The sequence below is a fragment of the Micromesistius poutassou genome (genome assembly GCF_964030765.1).
Source record: "Micromesistius poutassou genome assembly, chromosome: 15".
In the NCBI taxonomy this organism is placed as follows: Eukaryota; Metazoa; Chordata; class Actinopteri; order Gadiformes; family Gadidae; genus Micromesistius; species Micromesistius poutassou.
The window spans coordinates 4967806-4992073 of record NC_140285.1 but is presented as its reverse complement, the minus strand read 5'-3'; the positions used below and the strand labels follow the sequence as shown (position 1 = coordinate 4992073).

General features: G+C 48.1%; 2 protein-coding genes across 2 annotated transcripts; both read left to right on the top strand.

The window, feature by feature from the left end:
- Positions 1 to 3168: 3168 nt before the first annotated feature.
- Positions 3169 to 4098, top strand: LOC311359741 (transcription factor HES-2-like; the record flags this gene model as incomplete). Its single annotated transcript, XM_084479789.1, has 4 exons — positions 3169 to 3258; positions 3370 to 3465; positions 3585 to 3672; positions 3782 to 4098. 4 exons carry the CDS (start codon positions 3169 to 3171, stop codon positions 4096 to 4098), a joined length of 591 nt encoding a protein of 196 aa, XP_084335915.1.
- A 1875-nt stretch (positions 4099 to 5973) lies between these two features.
- On the top strand, positions 5974 to 24268 carry acot7 (acyl-CoA thioesterase 7; the record flags this gene model as incomplete). The annotated part of the gene is made up of 8 exons (XM_084479788.1): positions 5974 to 6130; positions 9806 to 9923; positions 11971 to 12127; positions 22169 to 22260; positions 22895 to 23009; positions 23457 to 23471; positions 23921 to 24007; positions 24165 to 24268. Exons 1-8 carry the CDS (start codon positions 6081 to 6083, stop codon positions 24266 to 24268), a joined length of 738 nt encoding a protein of 245 aa, XP_084335914.1. The 5' UTR covers positions 5974 to 6080.

The following is a 24268-nucleotide window of genomic DNA, read 5'->3' as shown; positions in this document are numbered from 1 at the left end:
GAGCGTCCCTGAGGTTGGCGGCTGGGCGCATGTGCGTCCCAGTGATAAGACGGGAGTGTCTTCCCGCCTTTTTATGGGCGCCTTTATATCTCTACAGAGGTTCTCAAACCACATTAGATAGGCTAGTATATTATCGTAACGGAGCTTTTAGCCCAGGTCCATTTCATGTAATTACACCCCTCGAGCGGGATGTGGAATATGAAATCTAATAAAATAACTTTTTAATCCATGACTTTGTATTGGGATTTACCGGTTTTCGTTACAGGTAATTTATATTTGTTTAAGGATTTAAGAGATCCCTTTTCACTATAATGAGGTGTATAAGGCCCATGATTTGTTTTATGTTTTTGTAATCAAAATGTTTTTGAAACTTCAATACCAATGGACGGCAAACATATTTGCTTTTACTTTGCCTATGCGTAAAACCTTTAACTCGGACAACTTAGCTGTAGTTAATGTTTGTTGTATATTATATGTCATTCTTTATGGCTACGGAGGTTTACGCGCAGTCTTTACGCACACAACACTGCAGCTCCAACTCATCCTTTGGCAGCCACATAAACCTATAATTCGTCCTAGCCAGCAGAAGAAATGCCTCTCCCCCAGCCATCAACCCGACCCGTGTTTCGGTTCAGACACACGGACCGTCCATTCTGCACAGATGGGTTACCCACGCCAACATAGCTTGCAAAACAAAGGCAGACCTTAACCGTAAGCCCAAGGCTGACGAGTTCTGGATTCTCCCGACAATGTTTTTAATGATAGCCCCCTCCCCCCTTGTCCTCTCCCCACTTTCCTCCCAGGGGGTTTGGCGTTTGGGGCGCGTGCAGCAAGTGTGCATATCACTTACAGGGCAGCGCTTTGTTCCGCAGCCAACAGCAGCCTTCGGTAAATATTTCTGCCGGTGCTGGCTAACCTGACACAGTGTACTGAATTTATGAATCTCCATTCAGGTTTATTTAAAGTTCTAAGAAGGCAAGATAAGCCTTGACTACAACAATTAAACATATAAAATGCAGTCCAGTGACCTCTGTACGCGAATAGAAAGAACGCGTAAAGGCTTAAGACAGTTTGCTTGTTTATTAGTCGATGCGCTTATCTTTGTTGTTTTTCCAAATTTAATGAAAACTATATTAGGCTACAAAAACAAGTGAAGCTCATCATTGGTGCATCCCCGCTAAAAGATTACGTTTTCAGTCTCGTCACAACACCATGGAGACGGGTAAATAAGCCTGGCATGGCGTGGACGCTGGAAAGAGTAGACAAAGCATCATCACACAACCTGAGGGGCATTTAAACGCAGAAAGGCTCTGATTCTATTGGTCAGACGACAGCACCATCGACGAGTTGAGAGAGGACGCCAAACAAATGTTTGGGGGATCTTGTGTTATACACCTAAATTGGATTGTGTGGATGTGTGTGTGTGTGTGTGTGTGTGTGTGTGTGTGTGTGTGTGTGTGTGTGTGTGTGTGTGTGTGTGTGTGTGTGTGTGTGTGTGTGTGTGTGTGTGTGTGTGTGTGTACGGATGAGGCTGCGTGTGTTTGGGGTGTGTGTTAGGTGAGGGTGGGTGTGTATTTGGGGGATGGGGTCATTTTAATAATGTCAAAACGGAGGGGGCGGGTGGGGGCAGTGGATGTTGTCGTTGTAGATGCTGGTGACCGTGGAGGAGGAGGCGGGTGCCAGATCTCGGTAACAGCCATCTGGTCTCCGTGGCGCGTGCTGCGCGCGTGGTTCCCATGAGTTCCCATGGTTTTTGATCGCATTTCAAATCGTCACAGATGGTTTGGGTTTAAACATTTGAATTACTAAATTCTAGACATAGACATTCTAAAACATAAACCTAACGGATCCATAAGCTATTATGAGTTTCAGGTAAATACCACAATACAACAAAAAGAAGGAAAGGAAACGGCCGTTATCTTATTTTATTTGACATGGACACAAATACTAAAACATGCTGTGTTAATGTGTATACACATGTTTATAAACATAATGTTGGCACGTTCTTTGTTTTAACAACCCCGATCAAATATATGGACTTTTGAAATGGATGTTGAATGGTGATTTTCAAATATCAGCATTAATTGAAAATACCGTGCAGGCAGACTTGGTGCATCCAGTAGGTCCTTAAAAAACGTCCAATATGCAAAACTATTGTTTTCAGAAGCTATGAGCAGATGTTATTTGAAAGTAGCGTGGCTTGGGTATCCATGTGACTGCAATTGGCTAGATTTCGTGGTCTGGACTTTTCCATAAACCCAAGCCCGACCCCTATGTCGGCGTTGGATGTATTGCAGCCTACTTTTCTTAAAGCCATATATATTATTGTAGTGTTCGTTCTTTTTGGTATGTGTGTTTACATCGTAAACATGGCAATGACTTTCATTAATGTAAAGAAAACATATAACATAATGGTTAACCTTAATGGATAGCCATAGTCAACGCACTCCAAATATGACAATACAATTGACCGGTGGAATATTTTAGATGCATAATAAATAAAACCATTTTGTGTTTATTAAAAACATGCATTTATAACGAAGACATGCATAAGGTTTACTACATACCTCCTAAATGTATCTCAATGGCTATTATTTGAAACCAAATAATCATAAACAATACAATATACAGAAATTCACTCTGACAAAGAATATGTGTCTAAGGCTAGCAGTATAATCAAGCGTAATTGGCTTTGGAACGATAGCGTCTTTACGCGCGCACACACACACACACACACACACACACACACACACACACACACACACACACACACACACACACACACACACACACACACACACACACACACACACACACACACACACACACACACACACACACACACACACGTCTGGGGCAACTTAACGCAGACCATAGACGCCGTGGGCATGGATCATACCTTACACACGCACTGTAGCTGTCACGCTTGTATAAAACATGAGCACAGATGGTAATCTCACTAAATGTGATGCTTTCCTGTTGTTTTCCATCGAGAGGTCTGGGTTTCAGAACACTTTGATTCGGCTTGGGGGCGTAGCCGTGACGCACGACACCGACGCCACGGACCTGCATAAATACCGCGCGCCGTGGTGGAGAGGGACACACTACTACTACAACGTCCTCTCTCCACACATACAACCTCCACCTGAGACAAAGAACCAGAGCTCAATGTCTCCAAACATGACCTGCGTAAACAGCCACTCGTTCTCTCCGCGGCTGACCGTGGCCAAGAGAAAGGAAGCGCTGGAGCTCAGAAAGGTAAGAGAAGGAACAAAGTTTGACGCGGAGATGGGAGATAGTCCACATCATTACATGTTTTTTTGTTGCGTGTGGTATTCTGTGATTGTAATCGTTTTTACTTTTCCTCAGACCATGAAACCGTTGATGGAGAAACGCCGGCGCGCTCGCATCAACGAGAGCCTGGATCACTTGAAGAGCCTCATCATCCCCCTTACGGGCAAAGATGTAAGCGAAAATCCTTCTTTCATCTGATGCATTCGATGCAATAGCCTAAATATATTCACCGAAACTGTTGTTTAATAAAATATAGTTGTCTAATATTTGATTCTCCTCTTTCCCAACAGAAGTCCCGCTACTCTAAGCTCGAAAAGGCAGACATCCTCGAGATGACTGTTCGGTTCCTCGGAGAGATCCCAATGAGCGGCAAAAAAAGTAGGTTTAAGTTAACTCTTTTTTTTTTTTTACATTGCTCTCTTTTCTTAACATCACAATTAGCTATATATTCATCAATTCTAATCGGTTTCTTTTCACGTTTCTCCAGGTACCGCTGACAGCTACAAAGAAGGCTACAAAGCGTGCCTGGACCGCGTGTCCGCTCTGCTGCCCAAAACCAGCATGGACCAAGGCGCGTGTCAGCGAGTCAACCAGTTCATCCAGCAGTCTTCCTCTGCCACCATCACACCGACCTGCAGGAACTGCTGCGCTAAGAGCTCCATGGCTCTCCCCCAGATCCAACAGCGACTCATGAACCTCAAATCCAGCTTGGGCCCCCGCGCTGGGCTCCAGTCCCCGAACCTCAACCAACGCTCCCCGCCGGCGCCACAAGCAGCCAGCCCCGACATGTGGAGGCCCTGGTAGACTAGAAGCAACTTCATCCTTATATTGTAAAAGCTCTGAAACTGTATGATATGTAGACTCCGTTTTGAGATGGAGCCCCTGTACATATGAACAAATATTCATTGCATATTTTATCTGATGAAAAGGTGAAATTTCATCGTGAACATCCAAGTTGAGTATCGTATACTTACGCTTTGCGCACGAGTCTGTTGTCCGGCATGTTGACACGTTTAGACAGTCGTATTATTTCGAAATCTGCATGTATGTAATATTCTGTTCTGTATTTAGTCTTCGTTATTGACTAAAGTGAATGAGGGCCATGGAAAACGCCCCGTAAGACCCTGAGGGTCATCCTATGTATGGATTTGCATTATGGGATAGCCAGCTCATTGACAATGAGCTGTGTCCCTGCGAATTATTGGTAAACATATTAATTGTTATAATTAAGTATCTCAATTGAGATGTGTGTTTATCTTTGCTATTAATTGCAAACATTGTACATATGCTTTATTATTATATCTCGTTTGAGATGAGTGTTTTTGCGATTTATTGCAAACATTGTATGTTGTTATTAAGTATCTCGTTTGAGATGAATGTGTTTTGCAATTCATTGCAAACCCTGTATATATATTATATATGGTTATTATATCTCGTTTGAGATGAGTATTTTTGCGATTTATTGCAAACATTGTATGCTGTTATTAAGTATCTCGATTGAGATGAGTGTGTTTTGCAATTTATTGCAAACCCTGTATATATATTATATATGGTTATTATATCTCGTTTGAGATGAGTGTTTTTGCGATTTATTGCAAACATGGTATATAGTTATTAAGTAGGCTATCTCGTTTGAGATTAGTGTGTGTTTTGCAATTCATTGCAAACCCTGTGTATATGTTATATTGATATTATATCTTGTTTGAGACGCGCGTTTTGCGATTCATTGCAAACCTTGTATATATGTTAATGTATTGTTACTATATCTCGTTTGAGATGTGTGTTTTTGCGATTTATTGCAAAACTCTAGGCTATAAATTTCCTATTGTAAGGCCTATAATTTAGTCTCTGTTGAGATGTGTGCTCGTCTTTGCGATTTATTGCAAACATTGTATATATATATGACATTTTACTTCAATAAAACGTTTTCGTAGTAAATCCTTGCTTTTCATTCTGTGACCGTTAGTCTTTGGTTCATTTTTTCGCAATTTCCATACGTGTTTGAGATGCACCAACACTATCACCTTATATGGTCATCCTTATTGAAAAAAAGGGGCTTGGGTGACGCACCTGTCGCGCGCTTTAAGCCGTTACTCAATTATGGAGTAATTGGACGAACAGACGCCTTCACAGACAGTCTCTGCTGCCCTCCACTGGCCAGGCCTTGCATCGACGCGTTTAAACAAGTCCGGGAATCTCTTTGTGGTATTCTGAACCTTGGGGAAAATATTTTGAATATGTAAGCCAGGTCAAAATGTATAAATATAAGTAACCAAAAACAACAACAACAACAACCCATGTCATAGGCCCTGCTGTCACTGTTACGACTAGAGCATACATTTTCTAGCGTGGTAACATAATATCCACGCCATGAGAATTGTAATTGTTTTCTTTGCTAGGGGTTGCTGACTTTCATTGTTGTCCTGTACTCAGTTTCGTGAGCCAAGAAGCGGAAGGACAACTAAAACCAGCTATGGGACATGTGGTCCAAAGCAGAAGACAACCGGTTGTGTGGTGACCAGGAAATGGGCAGATTGGTACATTAAACCGTCCCATCAACCCACGCAATGACTCTGCGGTAACCCTCCCCAGGCCTACTGTTTCTAATTCATAATTTACACCGTCCAACTTGAACGCAGTCCAGCGTTTTTTTTCCAAGGACACCTAAGGTGCACAGCAGTCCTACTATTAGAAGGCAGATCGACGCTGGGGTCTGTAGTACCATCTGTCTACACTGCACCCTGGGCGCCCACACTCAGCCATCCAAGCCAGGAGAGACCGCCACAATGTCCGAACACAAGTGCCCGGTTACCGTGTCTTCTCTTCAGTTATGCAGGTAGGCTGTATGCATATTTCTATTCACAACTCCCGTACAACCGGTTGTTTTAAGAATAGAATAGCCGGGGGAACAACGCCATCATCCGACCGGGTTTACGATAACATTATCCCCGCGGAGATCTTGTAGGTTGTAGCGTACATTCCAGGTACAGAGGCATCGCCACGCCTGCTCTGAATACCAGATAATCCGGTTATGAACGTAATTTATGCACAGCAAGTCCTTTGAGGCGACGCGTTAATACGATCCGGGGCGAATGGCAGAAGTATGATTCATTCATTCATAACACGGATGTGGCCTCTCGAATGTGATGCTCTCATCACGATGCTTCGCCCGTAGAGCAGGATTCCACTAGGCTATAGACAAATATCATGGTTAGGCCAAGGCAAGTGTCTCCGTTGAAGTTGGATTTTATAAATATAAAGTAGGCTTCTCTATACACTTGAAGTGACTGTACCGACTGCTAACGGTTTGGAATGACAATGCCATGACAGGCCTATTATTGCTGTTCAGGACAGAGGAACATATCTATCGACCATGTGGCCAACCAAAGTTGATGAGGTGTTTCACTTTTTCATAATCTTTTTATTGGGAATTGAAAAACGCCGATATTGTGTCGTCCAGTAAGCACGCGGCCTGGTCGACGTCTGCCGCTAGGGGGAGGAGCTATTCGCGATGACGTCACGCCCTTAGAAACCGAGAGGCTGGAGAACTCCACCTCCCGTAGCTCACCAAATCCTTAGATTATGTCTGGGACACATTCATCTTATATAAAACATGTTGATGTGTTTGCAGAGCCTTAGGAGTCCACATCCAGAATCTGTGATGAATTGAGGCACAAATCTATTTATTCAGCAATACTTTTGTTTACTTTACAAGTAAACAAAAGTGTAAACATGCTCTTCGGTGCCATGTCAGCTGCAGTAGACACGCCCGAGTCTGTTACTGAGGCATGAGGAAAGACCTTTACACAGAGGAACACGAAAACACTTGACAATGCGATCCATAACTTCAGTCTGCACTAGAAGTCATGTCTCTAAAGCCAGGGCCACAATTCAGCAGTTTCAAGCCTGTTATAGGAATGATTTGAAGCCTTTTAAAAGTATTAATGTGGCCCCCCACTTAAACCATTAAACATTACAATGGGCCCATTGCCAACAAGATAACGCCACAACCTGAAATGATACTATACACGCCGGCAGTGTTTATCTTCCATGTGTGTCTGGATGACTGTGTGTGAGTGCATGCTAGTAGAAATACAAATGTATGCTCTGCAGTAGCTGTCAAAAACACATTATATTACAGATAAAGCTGCTATTGATAGAGAGCTCAAACAATGGCGTAAGGCGACGGCCTGGTTGGTTGCTGGGTTGTAGTCTCAGTCATACCTTTCTCACCTGGTGACATGTGGCTGGTCGATCCCTGGTATGAGTCGTATGGACCATAAAGCAGTTTTATTCATACCATCGGTTCCTTGCGTCAACATGTTCACCTTGCGGACCAGAATCTCTACTTCTCTTCCGACGAGATGGACTATTATGAGGTTGTTCAAGTCCTCCCGTCTTTTCCCTGGCTATTTTCCTCACAGGTACCAGTGCTTGTCATTATTTTGTGTTTTTGCAGATTAAAATATCTATTTTAAGGTAATCTAATCTTATAATGTATTGGACTATTATACATTATTAGGGGGTTAAAAGGGTTGAAGTAGTTGAGTTTTTATTTATTTTATAATTTTGTTAAGATACGTTCATGTACAAGTTGTGAGATGTATTAGCTGGATAAATTCCAACTACCCCAATTCAATTATTATTTTTGAAAGTTATAATCGAGTAATAAATACATTTTCTGGACTTTGAAAAGTACTATATAATTATGACCTCCCGTTTTAACATGAGGACACATTCCCTTCTCTGTGAGGACAGCTCAACCTGTTTGTTGAGCCGCATTTCAAGGCGAGTTTCAAGGAGCTTGTTTTCAGGTTAACAGGGTGAGAATTCAGTGAATGCCAGAATATTCTGGTTTCTGATACCTAAGACTTCTCTCGGTTCAGTTACCATGGCGATTCACCATGTGCGCCTCACCTGGACAATACCTCTTTGTTTTGATGCTATGTTGTTAACAAAGTATGAAAATACTAATACACAGGCATACAAATGACAATTAATGCATATGTGGCATGTTATTTGACATGGTAAAACCATGGAACTGTTTAAGTAAAATATAGAGAAAAGGCACAGTTTGCAGAACCGCTCAGCTAACACGGTGTGCTTTCAAAGTGCTCATCAGCTCAGGCCACACAGCACTATGCCCTCTCGTATTAATAACAGCCTGCTGGGCCGCTACCTGCTGCCTACATCCTGCTAGGCAACCGCGCTGCGTTGACAGACGTCCTTGTTCACCGGCGCGTGTCGCGACAACGGGAGTAGGGATGTCTCCGGAGGCGGAGTCAACAGGTTGTTGTTGTTAAGAACACTGTCCCATCCTGAAACATGAGTGTGGATGTTGCTTTGTGACGCTCACACACAGAGGGGGAGACAGCCTCAGCGAGAGAGTCACCTACAGTCACCGCGACTGGAGAGATAGAGAGAGCGAGGATGCAGTGCTTTCTGCCACAGGGCACTAGACGGAAGCTTGAGCAGCGCCGGTTACATAATGAACGGCAACAAGCCCTCATCAGAAAACTGAGTATGGAGATGTATCAGGAGCAGGGCAGCGACAGCCACCAGGGAACCAGACACCAGCTCAGCAGGTAGCCCCCACACACACACACACACACACACACACACACACACACACACACACACACACACACACACACACACACACACACACACACACACACACACACACACACACACACACAGTACTTAAGAACATTAATACACACACAGACAGATAAATGCAGACATACAGTACAAACACACACAGACAGAGACAGACAGACACACACACACACACACAGTTCATACACACACACAGACAATTGCAAACATACAGTACAGACAGACAGACAAGAACACACATAGATACAGGCACACATACACAGACCAAAGAACAGACAGAAAGACAGCTTCACAATGTAGCAGTACACGGTGGTCTGATGATGACACCCACCTCTGATCTTGTTATTGTTGGTTTCAGTTGAGGCATCAGAGTCAACAGTCAACAATCTTGTCCTGGTGACCTAACTATGAACTACTACTCAACCTGTTCTGATTGGCAGCTACTCTGCATGCTCTCCAGTTGCTTTCATAAACTGGTACATCAAGTATACAGTACTTTTGTTTGTAGTTGCTCTGATATGTATGGCACGCTTTGATTGATCAATGTGTCTGATGCATAAACTGCTGTTAAAACTGACTTAAAAAGTTGAATTCTCACTCTTCTTGAAATTCATGTGTATTTGGTCTCAGACCAAGGGTCAAAGGTCAAGGGAGCAACAGATGCACACTATGTATCATCGCTGTGTTATGCTTACGCTTACGCAATATACAGCTGTGTGATGCTAACGGATCTACTGTGTGTTGTTTAAATCTTCTTACCATGCAAATAATCCAAAAGATTCCAAACCGAGATACCACATCACAAGCTTGTCGATGCGATTAAGCTTCGAGGGGGCATCACCCGCAGGACGCCGTGGGGTTCACCGTGTACCACTGTGCTGTTGTCCGCTAGGCTCATGCGACCGGACGATGCCAACATCTTCGGCAGCGTGCACGGCGGCACCATCCTGAGGATGATCGAAGAGGCTGGGGGGATCATCAGCACGCGCCACTGCAACACGCAGGACGGGGTGAGGAAGGAGGGCTGGGGGGGGGGTTATCTCTTTCTGTTTTATGGCGAAGCCACCACATTGGAATACAGTCGATTTAGAGTATATTTAGTATGTTGTTGTAGTAGTATTACGGGTGGTGGTGGTATTGGTATTAGGTGGTGGTGTTGTTGTTGGTGATGGTGCTAGTATAAAGTGATAGTGGTGGTGGTGGTGCTAATAGTATTAAGTCATGATAGTGGTAGTGATGGTGGTAGGGCTGGTGCTAGTAGTATTACATAGTGGTAGTGGCGGTATTAGGTAGTGATGGTGTTTGTAGTGTAGATGGTGGTTGTGATGGTGGTGGTGCTAGTACTATTAGGTTGTGGTGGTGGTAGCATTAGGTAGTAGTGGAGGTGGTATTAGTATTAGGTGGTGGTGGTGTTAGTAGGTTGTGGTGGTGGTGGTGGTAGTAGATGGTGATGATGGTAGTTGTGGTGGTGGTGGTGGTGCTAGTAGTATTAGGTTGTGGTGGTGGTAGCATTAGGTAGTAGTGGAGGTGGTATTAGTATTAGGTGGTGGTGGTGTTAGTAGGTTGTGGTGGTGGTGGTGGTAGTAGATGGTGATGATGGTAGTTGTGGTGGTGGTGGTGGTGCTAGTAGTATTAGGTTGTGGTGGTGGTAGCATTAGGTAGTAGTGGAGGTGGTATTAGTATTAGGTGGTGGTGGTGTTAGTAGGTTGTGGTGGTGGTGGTGGTAGTAGATGGTGATGATGGTAGTTGTGGTGGTGGTGGTGGTAGTACTATTAGGTTGTGGTGGTGGTAGCATTAGGTAGTAGTGGAGGTGGTATTAGTATTAGGTGGTGGTGGTGTTAGTAGGTTGTGGTGGTGGTGGTGGTAGTAGATGGTGATGATGGTAGTTGTGGTGGTGGTGGTGGTAGTAGATGGTGATGATGGTAGTTGTGGTGGTGGTGGTGGTGCTAGTAGTATTAGGTGGTGGTGGTAGTGATGCTAGTAGTATTAGGTGGTGGTGGTGCTAGTAGTATTAGGTGGTGGTGGTAGTGATGCTAGTAGTATTAGGTGGTGGTGGTGCTAGTAGTATTAGGTAGTGGTGGTGGTGGTGCTAGTATTGGGTGGAGGTGGTGTTAGTAGGTGGTGGTGGTGGTGTTAGTAGGTAGTGGTGGTGGTGGTGGTGGTATTAGTATTAGGTGGTGGTGGTGTTAGTAGATGGTGGTGGTGGTGGTGGTAGTAGATGGTGATCGTGGTAGTTGTGGTGGTGGTGGTGCTGTCAGTAGTGATGTCAGTAGAGATGGTGGTAGTAGTGTAATGGCTGTGAACCTTGTACTTCTATAAGCAGACACAATCGATACTGAACACACAAGCATGTTTTACAGCTTATTTTTATCTTGTGCATGTCCTGTAGTGTAAAGGAGTGCCATGTCTGATCCTACTTCCGGTAGGATCAGACACACCAAAGTTCACCTTTTGCCTACTTCAGCCATTATCATCATCATCATCATCATCATCATCATCATCATCATCATCATTCTTGAGTGATGAGTGATAACACAACAATGTAGCATTTACAATGTTTGCATATCACAAACATGACCACATGACTGTAGATTTATGATCCTTGAAGGGAAAGGTCCATATACAAATATGAACTCATGCAATGTATATTTAAGTAGATTAAATCTAGTAATTTGGACACTCAGTATCTAAAGTGTGTTCATCATACTTTCTTTTTCTTAGCATTTTCCCTCAATAGCCCTCATAATAATTAGTTTTCAAACAACTTCAACTTCGCTTTCTTCAGCGATGTTTTCATTTTGCAGTGGCTTTTCCTAAAAGAAAACAGTACTATCCTTTTATATGGTTTGCATATTCTTGACCATATTGTTTTATTTGAGATTTGTCTTTAAACGATTGTCCTTTTTAAATGTGATTCCTGCGTATGTGAAGGACTAACAATGTCCTTTGTGTAGGACGGGTGCTACATAAATAAAGGTGGCTTGCCAAATCCATCCATTGATATTCCCCGACTCATTGTCGTGTTCCCGGTGTGTCCGCCCGTCCTCTCTGCTGCAGGACCGCTGCGTGGCTGTGCTGGGGCGGGTGGAGAAGACGGAGTTCCTGTCGCCCATGTTCATCGGAGAGGTGGCCCACGTGTGTGCCGAGATCACCTACACCTCCCAGCACTCGGTGGAGGTCCAGGTCCACGTCATGTCCGAGAACGTCCTCACAGGTAGGGGGACAAGGAGGTAATCCATGTGTGACGGACTGACTGAGAGGCCGCCACATGGGTAAAGGTCACATGACCTTTAGCAGGACCATGGTGGGCGGTCTGGGTGAATGAACCGTCTTAACTGGTTAACCCCGGTTAAGCCTCTCTCCCGGTAAAACCAGGAGAGAGGGTTACCATGGTTTCATCCCCCGGTATGATGCTTTAAGAACCCTACAACCGGTCCTTTGGCTTACCGTCCTGGGGTTGGCGGTTCGAGACCCACTGCGTAGTGGTGCGGCAGTGCAGGCGTTCCACATGAGAATGAACCCGACACTGATCAGTTATCATGACGTTTGTACCTGGGAGTTTTACTCTCAATATGGTCTCATCCCTCTCGATTAGACACTATGTTCTGGCGTCTTAATGGAGTGGTCAGGATGGGATCGTTAGTCCAGATTGTGTCTTGTTGTTCAGTCTGACGCGCCGGACACTGAGTGGCTGTTGAAGTAGAGGCAGAAGAGGGAGCAGGTTTGTCTATAGGTTCATATAATCATGTCCATGTAACGCCATAAGATAAGGGGAAGAGAGCCAGGTGCGTCCGTCATATCTACAGGCGTGTGTCCATACATAGGCTTGCATGTTTGTATGTTAGTACTAGGTACTAGGAGGAATGACTCAACTCCATACACAGAGCACACAAAGCAGTGTATATTTACGACAGTCAGTCCTATGTATCATTTCCAGACACCTCACCCGAAATGTTCCCGACGAGCTCGCTGTCAACCTTGCATGGCTGACTCCGCCGTCGGTGTGTGAATGTGTGTACGAACCGTTGTTAAGGCATTTAGCAGACTGGTTCACCTTTCCCCTACTTCTACCGTGATGCCAGCATAGATAAGATAAACGGATATGCAATCACCATCCATCAACCCACACGAGCACACTCCTGTGACATACCTCCTACACAAGTACGCATCCCTTTCACATAGCTCACATTCTCACGTTCAGTAACGTACACGGAAACATACGGGCGTCCAAGGCCTCGGGTTAGAAGATGACCCTGAAGTTCACTTTCTGTTCCTTTCCCACAAACAGATCCCACAACAATGTTCACGTCATTGTCTCATTAGCTCCCTATCCGTTATGTTTTGCCTGCATACTTCTGCTGTGCTTCTTCTCCCAGAACGACGCACCGCTTAGCTGAACATGCTTCTCTCCGACGCGCGCGTATCAAACCCAATAAAAGGCTGTTTTCAGACAGCGTGCAGGAAGGGAAACGGAGAATGTGAAGCTGCTCTGTTTCTGTAAACAGTGTGGGACCAAATGTGTGGCAATGATACGAGAAAAAAATCACTCAATTTGGAATCAATCCGTATTGTTTGAAAACTGATTTATCACACGATATTAACGCTTTACCCGCTATTGATTCACTCGACATAGTGGATTATCATGCAGCCCTCATACTACACCAGTCATCAAATGAAAGCTATCAAAACTCTGGTGGCGTATCTCGCTTTGGTTGGGTTCACAAATTGGCAACTAGTGTATCCTTTTAGGTTTCCTATTACAAATGCTCCCAAGTCGTTATGCTAAGGATGGGTTGTACTTATGTACTTATAGTAAGTCGCTTTGGATAAACGAGTCTGCTAAATGCCCTAAAGGTAAATGGGTTGCACTAACGTTAAACACACCATGAACCTTAGAGGAACATGTATCTCAACTTACCTCCAGTGAATGACTATCCCGTGAACACTTTTTGCCCTCCATCTCCTGTTCACTCCACTAGTGTGGCCTGATCTGCAAACCACCTTTATTATCTATTTGATCTAGTCGTCCAAAATCCTTGTTATTCCTTGACACAGCAACCAATTGACAAACAAACCAACAGTCAAAGCTTTAGTAATGTGTAGTTTTTAATTTTACCGTCTATGTATGTTTTATAATTGTACTTTGTCTAATCATGATCACTTATTACCTGGCTCTTGTTGTTGTCCAAGAGAAGGTTAATGGGGTCAAAGGGCTATATATGAATTCACCACTAGATGGCAGCATAGGACCTAAGGCTCTGCGGTTGAAAGCTTTTTCGCCCCACCTACACAAACCTCACCCCCCCACCCAGTGGCGGTTTTAGGCACGGGCGAAGCGGGCAGCAGCCCGGGGCGGCATTATTTCATGACACATGGGGGGCGGCACGAGCACACGAGCAAAAAAAAATATCATCCGCGCCGCGAAGCAGTTTTCTATTATCTATCATGTCACTGTGTGCGGAATTGGCATATTGGCGCCCCCTCAGGCGCCCCTGCTTGCTGAGAAGGTGCCGTCACAGAAGCTGTGTGAGAAGGGGAAAGGGGAGGGGGCGCGGGGGACAGTTCACCTCTGCGTCTCCCAAATGGAACGGACAAGGGGGGGACTGTTAGCGCGGGTTGAAATCCTTATTGAAGCCTGCAGGGTTACGTGATAAACATACGGAGGAACGCGATCGCTGAGCTGCCCTGCCCCAACATTGCATGAGACGTTAAACTTATTATTAACTATAGATAGTTAATATGACCATCACATTATTAAAAATAGACTTGGAGCAATGATTTACAAACTATTTTTTTTGGGAGCATGCTTTTGCAAGTAGTTCGCCGCCCCATCTGCCCATATGGACGGCACGCCTGGTATAGAGCAATACTCTAATGAAATTAGAGGGCTAAAGTCAGTCACACCTTGAATTTCTTGCAATTGAGAAAAGTTTATCTTTCACTCATATTATTATGATAAAACATGGCTGTTTATGAGAGAGAGAGAGAGAGAGAGAGAGAGAGAGAGAGAGAGAGAGAGAGAGAGAGAGAGAGAGAGAGAGAGAGAGAGAGAGAGAGAGAGAGAGAGAGAGAGAGAGAGAGAGAGAGAGAGAGAGAGAGAGAGAGAGAGAGAGACGAGGGGAGAAAAAAGGTGTGAGAAACAAAGAGGAATCCCCTAGGCGACCGTTGCCCTGGCAACAGCCTTGTCCTGGTTGCCTGGTTGCTTGGCCGGTGGGCCAGTCGGTCGCTGAGTGCACAGATGTGACATGACAGGTGGAGAGCAAAATTTAAACGGGCACCTCCACGGACAGCCCTCAACACAGGGGTCCTTCGTGACGGGAGGGGGATCACCGAAAGATGGGGATGGGAGGGAGGGAGGGAGGCAGGGAGGAGAAGAGGGAGGGAACCATGAAGGACGATACATGGTCACCCTGCGTTGTGTATCATGATTTGACTCAGACTGCTGCTACATTTGAATGGCTTTTGGTAGTAGCATTTAAATTATTCATGTAGTCGTTAAATAACATTTTTGATAGTGAGGGAAAGTGAGGGAAAGTGTGCTTCTGGCACCAGTGAGTAAAAGACCAAGAGTGAAATTGCACTGCACCATGGTGAATGGGGTGGTGCGAGCTTTAATCAATGAGCGTTTCTATTTCCTGTCTCTTCTCTTCATTGATTCATTGTGTTTTTTTTCCAGCCGCTTGTAACTCAGGGTAACACCTACAGTGTGTTCATCGTGTGTGTGTGTGTGTGTGTGTGTGTGTGTCTGTGAGGGTCATCACTACAGTTATTGGAGATTTTATTAATGATCGGGATAATATCGACCAATCAGGAAGCGGCATGGACAGTTCCGATTAAGGCCGGACAGCGGATCATGTTGCCGTAACCTGGCCTCTAAGACCAGGAAAAGCCGACGTTCCGGGAACCAGATTCCTGGGGGGGGTTTCCCACTCTCATATTTCTCCATCATCGATATATCGTCACGCCAACGACCGATTGCCCGGCCTGTCACCGGGCAGGCGGAGTCCTGAGGTATGTGCACGTCTGCAGGTTTGTGCACGCGTGCGTATCTGAAGATGTGTGCATGTTTGCGTGTGTGCGGGCACGCGTGCCGCCTGTGTGTGTGTGTGTGTGTGTGTGTGTGTGTGTGTGTGTGTGTGTGTGTGTGTGTGTGTGTGTGTGTGTGTGTGTGTGTGTGTGTGTGTGTGTGTGTGTGTGTGTGTGTGTCTGTCTGTCTACAGGGACGTGCCCTTGTGCACATCTGCTGCCGTCTGCACATGGGCATGTGTGTGTGCGTGTGTGTGTGTGCGCGTGTCTGCAGGTGTGTGCGCGTGTGCATGCTTGGAGTGCATGATGTGTCTGGCCCTTTAAAGTTCCCCGGCAGCGGAGGCGCGCGGGAAGGAGAGGTTAACATCAGCTGACGTCGGTTTGTTCTGTCATGTCGGGTTAGTGTCCGGTCTCACACTCTGACTGTGGCCCAGTCAGACCCGGGCTGAATTCCAAAAAAGTCCTTCTGTAGGCCGTTCCACTCACCGCGGCTTCCTACAAGACCCGGGCCGCGTTCCAATGAGTGGTTCCAGTGCCGATCGGACTGAAGATATCAGTGTGTTCTACACAGCATGAGCTTGGGAGGTTTGTCTTCCAGATGTACGTTCATAACGTCAGTCTGAATGTTTTCCTTGGCCCAGAACATCAAGCGGCAACCTTTCATGACAAAGAAGCAAATGGGCTGTCTCAGACCCTTTATTCCTAGGAAACGGTGCTCAGTTCTATTCAATACAAAAAACGGTATTGATCCCGGAGGGGCCTTTCCTGAAATTGGAACACAGCCCAGGTCTGTTGGAACGCAGCCCACTCCCGTCTGGCCCTGTGAGACCCGGACGATGCACCTGCATGCTCCCCCCCCCCCCCCCCCCCACCACCCCACCACCCCCGCAGCCGTGTGCACATGATGTCATGCCCTCATCAGTAGCACACATCACACACACGCACGCGCACACACGCATGCACACGCAGACACTCACATCTAGAGCGAACTTGGACCCACGTACAAAGACAGCCCGCAAGCACACACACGCGTGCCAACACACGCTTACACACCGTCCCACGCCACGCTGTGATCCGAAACACGTGTGTGTGTGTGTGTGTGTGTGTGTGTGTGTGTGTGTGTGTGTGTGTGTGTGTGTGTGTGTGTGTGTGTGTGTGTGTGTGTGTGTGTGTGTGTGTGTGTGTGTGTGTGTGTGAGACTCCGCACTTCCACCGATTCAGAGCGTTCAGCTCCGTGGCTCCCAAGAAGAGCAGCTCTGAGAGCCAGGGCCATGGAGGGGGAGGGGGGGGGGCGGACGGCGTGTGATCCTGCCCAGGCCGTTCTGCCGGGTGACGGATGGAGCGGGGTGGACGCGGGGCCAGGGCTCCAGCCCTAGTATGGGGTTGGGATATATTCTGGCGAGGTTTTCTCTCAACACCGGGGTCGGTGCTGCTGTGTACAACAGGAGGGGGCGGGAGGGGACTGGGGAGCGCCGAGGGGAGGGGGCCGTGTGTGTGTGTGTGTGTGTGTGTGTGTGTGTGTGTGTGTGTGTGTGTGTGTGTGTGTGTGTGTGTGTGGAGTGTTGGCATGATGGCATGACTGGCACGCGCTGCACGTGTGTGTGTGTGTGTGTTCATGCATGTCCATGAGATGTGAATTCTAGTCTGAATGTGTGTGCAAATCGTATTTGCATTAGTATTTGCAATTTGTGTGTGTGTGTGTATGTGTGGATGCATTAGTGTTAATGCTAGAGTGATCTTGTGTGTGTGTGTGTGTGTGTGTGTGTGTGTGTGTGTGTGTGTGTGTGTGTGTGTGTGTGTGTGTGTGTGTGTGTGTGTGTGTGTGTGTGTGTGTGTGTGTGTGTGTGTGTGTGTGTGTCAGTCAGGCAGCATCTCGTCAGGTCTCGCTGCCCCAGGGGAGGCTGATGACTGTCCCTGCTGGCTTCACGCACACGCACGCACGTGCACACACACACAGATATAAACTAAGGTACATACACATACACAAAAAAATAAATACTGACACAAATAAACACACACGCACGCACGCACACGCGCAGGCACATAGTCTGGGATCTGCAACGTGCCTGCTTAAAAACAAGCACACGCATGAATCATTCATACATGTGAACAGCCACACATGCGCGCACACACACACACACACACACATACACACACACACACAGTGAGAGTTGGGATACATGGAAGGCACACGTTCATTCTTACTCATGCAGTCTAATGCGTGCTCGTTATGGTTGAAGCGCCTAATGCACAGATACACACGTGCTGCCGGAGCGCGCACACACACACACACACACACACAGGCATCGGCCAAACACACGATGAAGGGCCGCGGCAGGCTGGGTGTACACACACACACACACACACACACACACACACACAGAGTGTGTCCACGGGCGTCAGACGTTCGAGGGCCCCTATTAGTTTATGATGATGATGTTTAGTTTGAGCTCTCTGTTTAGAAAGCTACACTCGACGTTCCATGTCCTCCACATGTAGAGAGAGATCTGTGTTTACCTCAGGTTCCTCACTCCACTTTACTTGTCGCCTGTCTCTCATCTCTCGCTCTGCGCCGTCCGACGCTCCTGGCGCGCAACGATGGAAAATCTCTCATGGGAGGGGGTGGGGGGGGGGGGGGGCGGGGTAGGGTGGGAGATGGAGCACAGAGATCTCTCTCTCTACATCTGTCTCTGTCTCTCTCTGTGTATGTGTGTCTCTCTGTCTCTCTCTCTCTGCATGTGTGTGTCTCTCTGTGTTTCTCTCTCCCTCTATGTCTCTTTGTCTCTCTCTCTATGTCTCTCTCTCCCCTTCTATGCCTCCCCCCCCCCCACTTTCTCGCTCTCTATAGAGAGAGAGAGACGATAAACCATCTCTCCCATGATCAATACAGATCCACGTTATCTAAGAAGATGAATAGAAACGCAGAACGAAGAGAGGGATGAAGAGAGGTGAGGAAGGGAGACGGGAGAACAGACAGGTGAAAAAGAGATGATGGGGGGGAGGGGGAGGGGGGGGTGGAGGTCACGTTGTAATGTTGTGGTGACACAAATCGCTGGAGCAGGGCCGACATCTGGAGCTGCTGACCATAAACACGGCTCCTTGACTAACCACGGGGCCAGGATATTGAGACGGCAGATTAACGTCACGCAGCGAGAGGCTGATTGGACATCTTGGCAGGCTGACGTCCGTGTTGCTTTATTACACCGGAGAGTCTCCGGCTGACCTCGCCCTCGTTCTCTCTGCAACGCGAGTGACGGCGTGGTGACGCTACGCCCGTACACGCTACGCCTGTACACGCCACGTGTGACGGTGCGATGAATGTCAAAGCAATAAGGGTGCTTTATAATTGGCTCTGTTGAATGCTGCGCTGGTGTTTTGAAAATCCCAAACCCCCAAAGGTGCCCCGCTCGCTCTGATTGGAGAGAAAAAGTCACGGCCAACACTGAAATGGTGTGCAGCACGCAGGCGCACACTTGCACACTTAGACGCACGCACGCACGCACACACACACGCACGCACTCGACCATACATGCCTCCGTAGGTAGCAACACAGCGCGCGGCGCCACGCGCCTCCCGGTTCCCCACTTCCTGCGTGCCGATACGTCGGGGAGCCGGCGAGCTAAAAAGAGAGTGCGGTCGGCATGGCAACGTGGCCTGACCGCCGCCAGGCGCTCTCGCTCGGCCGTAAAATGCTAATGCATCCCGTTCCCCAGGAGCCGCCCTCCCATACGCCACCACTGCTCTCTCTCTCTCCTGGCTCTGACTCGGTGTCTCTCGCCCTCCTGGCTCTGACTCGGTGTCTCTCTCTCTCCTGGCTCTGACTCGGTGTCTCTCTCCCTCCTGGCTCTGACTCGGTGTCGCTCGCCCTCCTGGCTCTGACTCGGTGTCTCTCGCCCTCCTGGCTCTGACTCGGTGTCTCCCACCCTCCTGGCTCTGACTCGGTGTCTCTCTCTCTCCTGGCTCTGACTCGGTGTCTCCCGCCCTCCTGGCTCTGACTCGGTGTCTCTCTCTCTCCTGGCTCTGACTCGGTGTCTCTCTCTCTCCTGGCTCTGACTCGGTGTCTCTCTCTCTCCTGGCTCTGACTCGGTGTCTCTCGCCCTCCTGGCTCTGACTCGGTGTCTCTCTCTCTCCTGGCTCTGACTCGGTGTCTCTCTCTCTCCTGGCTCTGACTCGGTGTCTCTCGCCCTCCTGGCTCTGACTCGGTGTCTCTCGCCCTCCTGGCTCTGACTCGGTGTCTCTCTCTCTCCTGGCTCTGACTCGGTGTCTCTCTCTCTCCTGGCTCTGACTCGGTGTCTCCCGCCCTCCTGGCTCTGACTCGGTGTCTCTCTCTCTCCTGGCTCTGACTCGGTGTCTCTCTCTCTCCTGGCTCTGACTCGGTGTCTCTCTCTCTCCTGGCTCTGACTCGGTGTCTCTCTCTCTCCTGGCTCTGACTCGGTGTCTCTCGCCCTCCTGGCTCTGACTCGGTGTCTCTCTCTCTCCTGGCTCTGACTCGGTGTCTCTCTCTCTCCTGGCTCTGACTCGGTGTCTCTCGCCCTCCTGGCTCTGACTCGGTGTCTCTCTCTCTCCTGGCTCTGACTCGGTGTCTCTCTCTCTCCTGGCTCTGACTCGGTGTCTCTCGCCCTCCTGGCTCTGACTCGGTGTCTCTCTCTCTCCTGGCTCTGACTCGGTGTCTCTCTCTCTCCTGGCTCTGACTCGGTGTCTCTCTCTCTCCTGGCTCTGACTCAGTGTCTCTCTCTCTCCTGGCTCTGACTCGGTGTCTCTCGCCCTCCTGGCTCTGACTCGGTGTCTCTCGCCCTCCTGGCTCTGACTCGGTGTCTCTCTCTCTCCTGGCTCTGACTCGGTGTCTCTCTCTCTCCTGGCTCTGACTCGGTGTCTCTCGCCCTCCTGGCTCTGACTCGGTGTCTCTCTCTCTCCTGGCTCTGACTCGGTGTCTCTCTCTCTCCTGGCTCTGACTCGGTGTCTCTCGCCCTCCTGGCTCTGACTCGGTGTCTCTCGCCCTCCTGGCTCTGACTCGGTGTCTCTCGCCCTCCTGGCTCTGACTCGGTGTCTCTCTCTCTCCTGGCTCTGACTCGGTGTCTCTCGCCCTCCTGGCTCTGACTCGGTGTCTCTCTCTCTCCTGGCTCTGACTCGGTGTCTCTCTCTCTCCTGGCTCTGACTCGGTGTCTCTCGCCCTCCTGGCTCTGACTCGGTGCCGCTCACCCTCCTGGCTCTGACTCGGTGTCTCTCGCCCTCCTGGCTCTGACTCGGTGTCTCTCGCCCTCCTGGCTCTGACTCGGTGCCTCTCGCCCTCCTGGCTCTGACTCGGTGCCTCTCACCCTCCTGGCTCTGACAAATGAAGTGGAAGAAAGTGTAGGCAGAACAGAGAAGACATTGCTATGACAACCCTCGCTGCCTCAATCCTCAGATGTAGAATCCGTTTTTTTTATTTTGTCTCCAGATCGACATAAAAACAGAAGGTTTCTACAACTACACTACAAGTATATGAGCCAGACACAAAGAAATGTCTGAAAGGTTATCAATAGCGCGAAACACATGACATTATCCATTAGAAAACACACTCTGTAGTCACTATTTACTGTCAGAGCGCTGCCAAGGACTCCATTGCTCACAGTATCCCATTACATCAGTGCACCGGTGATCTTGATAGATGCGGCCATAAAAACCCTCTCACAGGCAAATAATGACTTTGATGAACTCTCATTTCTGTGGGAGGGGAGGCTGTGTGTCGTTGTGGATGTGGAGTGCTTAATTTCAATTACACATTATCCGCGTGGTGTGCTAATACATTAGCGCACCGCGTCTGCCCACCGCCGTGGGTACTGCAGAGGAGTGAGGAAATGTATTTACTCATTAGTCATTTTGTATACAGCTTTTGTACCGTGTACCGTGTTACTGTGTTGTGTTGTGTTATCAGTACCTGACCCTGTATCTGACCACTGTGCATTTTCTTGATCTCCATCACAGTTTAGCATCATTCAGTCTCATTTCATCTTTAGATTTGGTTAGAAACACTTCAGGATCGTGCAGTCGTACCCTCGACGGGTCTCATAATGCGTTCACACTTCCATAACACGGCCTGTATCGGGTTTACCTTTGTGCAGTCGTCTGTCGTTGTGTGACGAACATCGGGGGTTGGTGATTGGCCGGGGGTGGAAACACCCTCGCCCACGGGATTATCGGCCCTCGCTGTGACTAAAGCGGGACCTCGGCGTGTTCCCTGTGACTGCAGGTGCCAAGAAGCTGACCAACAAGGCGGCCCTGTGGTACGTCCCCTGCTCCCTGAAGAACGTGGACAAGATCCTGGACGTCCCGCCCATCAAGGTATCCATATCTACTTCCTGTTTGGGGGGGGGGCGGGATTAGACGTGTGTTCTTTACGTTGCGTCCTTTTGGTGGTCTAGTGCAGGGGTTCTCAAACTCAAACTAGAAGTCGGGTACCAAATTGGGTCGCAGTCCAGTTGGAGGTGGGTCGCGCCTCGACAACGCACAGAACACTCAGAAAAACCCTTCTCGAAACCGCTCTGTGAGTGTGCGGGTTGGGTCCCCACAGACACACTGAAATGATCTGTTTTAGGTTAAAGGTTTTAGAACCTCCAGTCTAGTGACGAGGGTGTTTGACTCCCAACCGAAAGGTTTGAAAGGAACAAACGCCAATGTGCGTTAAGGCCCTGTCTCACCTTACTTTTACTAGAGTAAAGGTTACTGTCTAACCCCTACCTGCTCCTTAATGCCCTGTCTCTGTGCTGTCTAACCCCTACCTGCTCCTTGATGCCCTGTCTCTGTACTGTCTAACCCCTACCTGCTCCTTGACGCCCTGTCTCTGTACTGTCTAACCCCTACCTGCTCCTTGATGCCCTGTCTCTGTACTGTCTAACCCCTACCTGCTCCTTGATGCCCTGTACCAGAAGGCCCCAGCTCTAGCTAAAGGCATAACTGAAGTGTGTCTTGCATCCAGTACACCAGCCCGGGGCAGGAGGAGGCGGGCAGGAAGAGACATGAGGTCCAGAAGACGGTGAGGCTCAACACCACGGAACGGAATGAGGAGGTCCCCCCGCCGGCCTCCAGGCCAGGTACTGCAACGCACGCATGCACGCACGCACGCACGCACGCACGCACGCACACTCACGGACGCACACACGCACGCACGCACACACACACACACACACACACCCGCACACCCGCACACATGCACGCATGAAATCTGTGTTCATCGTTTTGCCTCCTAATTTAATTGAGAGCTGGTCTCAATCAACACACAGAAATCCTCCACCAGTGTCACGATGAAAATAGCTTGGGACGTAGAAACCAAGGAGCCTCTGATTTATTGACTGATTACGTCCCGATGCGTTAGTAGTTAATGTTTTTGAATGTAATTAAATTATAACATGCAATCCATGTTAATATAATCAAGCCCTAGCTCAGTGTTGTTTGATCTGATTTGAGGTGTGTGTGATTCACACTGTTCTTGTGCTGATTACTGTGGTTTGATTCTTAACTCTTCCCATCGCGTGCGTCAGAGAGATCAATGAAGGGTAAGTTTCCTTGGAACACTGTGTGAGTGTGTGTCAGTGTGCAGTCCCAGTTCCACTCGCCTCATGACAGCATTCACAATACCATTACCAACATTTGACGGCATTGTGAATGTTGTCTTGCTCTCTCGCTCTCCATCTCTCACTTCCTGTCCCGCTTGCACCCATGTGAACACATGCACGCGCATACATACACACTGATGTGCGCACACACACACACACACACACACACACACACACACACACACACACACACACACACACACACACACACACACACACACACGATCATGTGCACACATACACATACACACACACACACACTTTTTATATTTGTTAAGATTGATTTGTAACTTTTGTGTGTGTGTGTGTGTGTGTGTGTGTGCACATGTGTGTGTGTGTGTGTGTGTGTGTGTGTGTGTGTGTGTGTGTGTGTGTGTGTGTGCATGCAGAGACCCACACTGTTGGATTCAGCCAGTCCAGCCTGATCCATCTGGTGGGACCCAACGACTGCATGATGAACGACTTTGTCCACGGAGGTGAGCTCAACCATTATGTCTTCCTTCTGTTCCAACGCTGCCGGTTCTGCCCCCTAGGGGAGGGAGAACAGCCCTTTATTCCAGAAGGGACGTTCATCACAACGGTCTCCTTAAGAGAAATTCAAATCCCCCTAAGGTTTCAACTTTCGGTAAGCAGGTACTCCAGTCGCTTACGGGCCCCCGACCAATCAGGGGCCCGTCAATCTTCGGAGGGCTCCACCCACCCCAGCGACTTTGCCCGGGCCCTACATTCAGCGCTAG